Genomic DNA, 5,438 nt, shown 5'->3' on the forward strand with positions numbered 1-5,438 from the left:
AGTCTGAAGAAAAATCTATGAAACTAACTGTACAAATGCAAGCCTATTTTACACCATAAAGAAAATAAAAAAGACAATTGGTAATTTGGTATGGTATTTTTATGTCATCCTTGGTAGGCTTATTAAAGCTTCACTGTATTTTCGATTAAAAGGAGTATTATTACATGGGAGTTAGCGGACAAAACATGTGAATCAAAGATAGTCCATTGGAAGATCCCAATCATCTTCATTATCCCAATATCTTTGATTAGGTTTCTTTCTTCCAAGACTTTTCCTTCTCCTTGAAACTTGGCCATATGTCACAGATGGTTCAGAGTCATAATCTTCAAGATCATCCATTGAAACTCCTACATTCTGGTTGCCAAGAAACCCTGGGACAAGCAAATAGGTTGTTTTGTGATTAGCAAGACAAAATAAAGAAATGAGTCAATGACATTTCTTTTAGTAGCAATAATGATTACATAGCGATAGAGCGATGCTATCCAACTTATCCATTTACCGATAGAGAGACCTGTATCGACTTGGTGTACAAGATAAAATGAATACACAAGATATTTTTCTTCAATGTTTTATTGGGAAGTCAAAATCTTGTTCTGTTTCCTCGCTAGATTCTAAATCGTTGCCGGAGTAGAAAAAGAGCACCAACTATTTCAAAAGAAAATGAATTCAATAAAACCAAATGGACGAAAGGGTATTTTTGGAAGAAAAAATTTTAATTTTGACAAGAAAACTAAAACAGGACGAAATAAGACGTTCAGAATAAAAATAGGATGTTTCGAACGTTAGGGACAAAATCAAGACTTAGCCCAAATGTTAGGGAGTAAGACAGTATTTTACCCAAACTAAATGATATAATTAGACTTTTACCAACCAAATAATATAATTAGATGACTTCGCTTAAAAATCTATGGACAATAGCCATAAAACGGAGAAACCAAAATAAAGTATGAGAATCATAAGTTCCCATGTACAAGCCATAATAAGCATGGCTTGATATATAAGCAGGAATAAAAACTTTCAGCAGCTAAGAAACAGAAGCGAATTATATCACGAAGCTCTAATCAGAAAAGGAAGCAATGTTGCCGAAATCAATATCCTACTTAGTCCATTAGTCCTAAGGGCAAAAGAAAATGTAAAATGTGAAATAGTAATGTGATACACTCATACACTCAAACTTCCATTATTGAAATGAAGGTACCTTTGAAAGCCTTTGTATACGTGACGCTGCAGCTTCGCGAACCATAACAGCATCAGATACTACTTCCACTACATCCTCGACTAGCAAAGAGTAAGTACTCACCTAAAAGTATGGCAATCAAGAATTATAATTTGTAGACTAAACCCCTTAGGAGTCACAAATGATCAAAATGAAGGAATTGTGACTTGGATTTGTTAACATAGGATGTAGACTTCCATTTCCAATTGGATTGGCAACACTTGCATGCTATTTTTGAGTTCTGAACTTGGTTTTATTAACTTTACAAAGAGGCACTGACTTACCAAACTTGAAGGGATAATTGATAGTCCAAATGAATCAAGCTCAAGTTCTTCAACAGCACCTGAATTGAGGCTGAACGTGTATCCATGCACCTAAGAGTTTAGAGTTCCCTTATCAAATAATTGGATATAAATAAATATGTGAAATAAAAGTAGAAGAATAAACGTATAATCACCTTTCCAATATTCCGTTGAGAGGGTGTTACAACTTTGTATCCAACCTATCAAATAATAATATGATGAATCAATTACCATCTTAAAAATAGTCCTACCTTGTTTCAATTTTGGAAGTGTGGTAAAAGAGTGGCGGCACAACTAAATCATATATTAAATTAAATGGAACTGCTTCCCATGATGACTCATTGAAAAGGGTTAAGGCATGGGAAAAATCGTATAACAGGTATTGGATTTCGCTAGAAATTTAGAAAACCATGATGAAGAGCACTTTTCATTTTGGCACAAATGACCAAAATAACCGATCAGAACCAAAAGCATACATAAGACCAAAGGAGATAATATAAAAGTATTTGATCTTGAAGAAGAAATAAGAAGATATCTTCATCTTACTAACAAGTAGTTGAAAACTTGAACACAACCATTTAGGCATTTACAACATGATAGTTTATGGTAAACGGTTCCCAAGATCTGAAAAAAGGTTATCTCCGACATTTTTATGATACCACTTAGTTTCAATCCTGCATAATGTTTTGTTATCTCATTACACTTTGTCAATTATGAATAATCAATTCTCATTATTTCTACTTTAAATAAATGATACCAACTTCAAAAGACATCAGATATCACATTCACATAATTTGGAGCATCATCACTGTCTAACAAACAAGGATAGAGCAAAAGCATCTTACATGAACACAATTCATAATAACCTTTATTATTTAAGCAACACAACAGAGTGAGTACCACTAACAAATATCAAAAGAGAAGATTTCTCCAACATATTCTGCCAAACAGTGAACCCTACAATAAAGCTTTCAAGAGAAAATAATTCACAAGAAAGAATCATATAAAACTTTAAAACATACCAGGGTCTCCAATCCAACCATTTTAAATTCGTTCTCTATCATGCTTTCATCCGGGACAAGGACGACATCCCCGACCTGAAAAGAGAACCAACAGAACACTCAACAGCATTAAAAACACATGAGGTCACTAGCTTGCATAGCTAAAAATGCACACCACATTCAAGTAAGACCATAAGACAAGGTCGCAAAACCATAGTACAGATTCATATTGGAATATAGGGGCGTTGGAAATTTCGGACAAAAAGCTTGCTCAGGAAGCATCTACATAATTTAACTGGTAGCGAACCCGAATGGTCCTCTCTACATGTTATTGCCGGGTCCTCTCTACATGTTATTGCAGGCAACAGAACTCCTCCAAAAGTGAAACAAACTAAAAAATGGTGTAAAACACTTGTAGCAAAGCATACACACATTAAGCATTCAAAATGTGTTATTCCAAAATTTGTTATACCTGACTAATGTCCTCCAGAAGGAAGTTATCTGCATCCCCAGAAAGCAAGTTTGGCCTCATCTCCACAAATAAAACCATCCACTGCACATGAAATTCACCAAAAGGAGATACATCAATAAATGTGTGCTTAGACTAACATAGTTTAAGTTCAACATAGCTAATAATCAATATCCAAACATGCTTAATGCTTCCACCCCAAAGAAACAGGTAGCAAACCAGGAAAACAAACAAACATTATAAACAAATTCCCCAAAAAAGCATGCTTTACATTTATAGCTTAAGAAATTGTCACTCACAGCGGTGGTGTCAACCCAAAGCTGAGTAACAAACCCCAAGCTAAGAGTTATACTAATGACCTGCTTAGCCAACAAATTGGACCTTCTAATTACCTCTTTACCCCTTCTAATCCCATCCTTACCACTAAATTTCTCAACTTTAACATCATCTTTCTCAAATCATCATTATATCATCATTTGCAGCACCACCCTGAACCTGAACCTTAACCAAATCATCGTCGTCTTCAAACACCATCAAATGGATCATCCATTTCTCTTGAGTCCCACACCATCAAATGGATTATCACTATCAGCAATATCCTTTTCACCAACTGAACCATCACCAGTAGGGTCACCCTCCAAGCCCAAATTCTCCACCTCTCTCTCATCAAATCCAAGTTGTTTATTGTTGCAGAAGCTATAACCACCGCCCCTTGAGCCTCTTCCATGGACTCTTGGACCCATTGAAGAAGCAACTACAACAAGGGTGGCAGTGGTTTTTGAGAATTCTTGAGAGAAGGGTACATGGGAATTTGAGGTTAGGCATTGATTATTGCTGAGAAAGGGGAATCTATGAGATTCTGGGAGTGAGATTGAAAGCGGGCTTGCGGGAAGAAGCTCAGTTATGGTGAGTTGTGAATAGTGAGAGTTTGCAACAAAAAGCAAAGATTTTTTATGCATTGAATTAGAATAGGGCAAATTCTTCGGTGTAGAAGGCCTGTTAAAATCTACAGGTATAGATTGGTGTTGGCAGCTGCTGGTTAAGACAAATGTTTTAGAAAAAGATATCTTCTGCATCTTTTGAAGTTTTAATGCAGGAAGAATAGGCTACTTTATATTATTGGAAGCGGTTTCATGTATCGTTGTAGTTTAGTAGAATATTGTTGTTCTCATCATTTCAACCAATAAAATTTGTAATAAAATATAACGAAAGATGAGATGAAAGAGAAAATTTTATAGGTGAAATTATTTGTTTGAAAAGCATAGTAAAGAAGTAACTTGCACTTTCCTTCATGTTATTTGGAGAGGGCTTGTTATGGCTTGGGATTGCAAGTGCAAAGAGGTCATATGTGAAACTGATACGTTTCTTCTTGTTTCGCGAGGGACAACCAGCATGATTAGGAATGACTCTGATCTGCTTGACAAAATCAAAGAGATGCTCCAGCGCAATTGAACAGCTACTTTAGTGCTCATCCAGCGAACAGCAAATAGAGCGTCTGATTTAATGGCTAAGACTGCTGTTTTAAACAAGCAGGTGTATCTAGAGTGGTTACTGCCTCCTAATAATTTAGACATTATTATTAGAGAGGAGTACTACTCTTTTTCTTAGGTCTTTTTTCTTTATGTTATGTTCAGTCACCAAAACTTGTACTTTCCTTCACCCACATAATGAGAGATAAAGTTACTGTCTTATCCTTTAATGCTTTAACCAATTTGTGTTGGAAAGAGTTGAACGTTGATGGATTAATATGAGTGGGTCTCTTTTCCACTAGCATTTTAAAAATAAAAAATAATATTCCAACGAATAAGAGTTTTTTTTTTAATCTTTTAAATATATAATAAAAAATGTTTTACACCTAGTCCACCCACTAAAAAAATTTTGATCCATTAATACCTTATAAAAGAGAAAAATATTAGATAATATTAATTTAAAAATTAGACAAAAAATAAAAAAAATATTAACTCCTAAAATTTTTTATACAGTATTTTTTTTTCAATCATCTTAAAAAAAACTATATATCAAATGGTTTCTTAAATTCATTGTAACCTTTCATTTTAACACTTATTTGTAGAGTTATTTTTAAAGTTACTATTTTTTGTCTTTTTTCTTCTTTATTAAAGGATTATATTCGTTATTTTATGAAAAACTACAAAACAAATAAATTTACCTACAACTTGATCGTACAAGAAATATTGAAGTTCCATAAAAGCACTATGACATACGTGATAATTTTCCTATATTATTTATGCATGTGGTAAGAGATTATTGTTTTAGTAATTAATCTCAATACAACAAATTAATAAATAAATATTTAATAATGGATCCCTATCAATTAGACTATATAGTTTTTGTCGCTCAGTTTACAAAAAAAAGAAGTTTACAAAAAAAAGAAGAATGGATAGATAAAGTAACTAAAATTTTTTGGAATTGTTTTCTTTTTTTCTCTTATT

The 5,438-nt window shown here is 33.6% G+C and overlaps 1 protein-coding gene across 1 annotated transcript; it reads right to left on the reverse strand.

Annotated features, from left to right (window-relative positions):
• Nucleotides 120-3,442, reverse strand: LOC107639709. Its single transcript, XM_016343277.2, has 7 exons — nucleotides 3,288-3,442; nucleotides 2,992-3,072; nucleotides 2,541-2,615; nucleotides 1,674-1,718; nucleotides 1,501-1,590; nucleotides 1,199-1,300; nucleotides 120-371 (listed from the first exon to the last, which is right to left on the reverse strand). Exons 2-7 carry the CDS (start codon nucleotides 3,067-3,069, stop codon nucleotides 348-350), a joined length of 414 nt encoding a protein of 137 aa, XP_016198763.1. The 5' UTR covers nucleotides 3,070-3,072; nucleotides 3,288-3,442; the 3' UTR covers nucleotides 120-347.

The sequence above is a fragment of the Arachis ipaensis genome, chromosome B04, assembly GCF_000816755.2.
Source record: "Arachis ipaensis cultivar K30076 chromosome B04, Araip1.1, whole genome shotgun sequence".
Classification (NCBI taxonomy): domain Eukaryota; kingdom Viridiplantae; phylum Streptophyta; class Magnoliopsida; order Fabales; family Fabaceae; genus Arachis; species Arachis ipaensis.

Coding starts and splice junctions, on each gene's coding strand:
- LOC107639709 (XM_016343277.2), bottom strand. CDS start 3,069: ATGGTTTTATTTGTGGAGATGAGGCCAAACTTGCTTTCTGGGGATGCA. Junction 1,719..2,540: donor TGGTTGGATTGGAGACCCTG/GTATGTTTTAAA, acceptor ATTATTTGATAG/GTTGGATACAAAGTTGTAAC. Junction 1,301..1,500: donor CAATTATCCCTTCAAGTTTG/GTAAGTCAGTGC, acceptor CCATACTTTTAG/GTGAGTACTTACTCTTTGCT.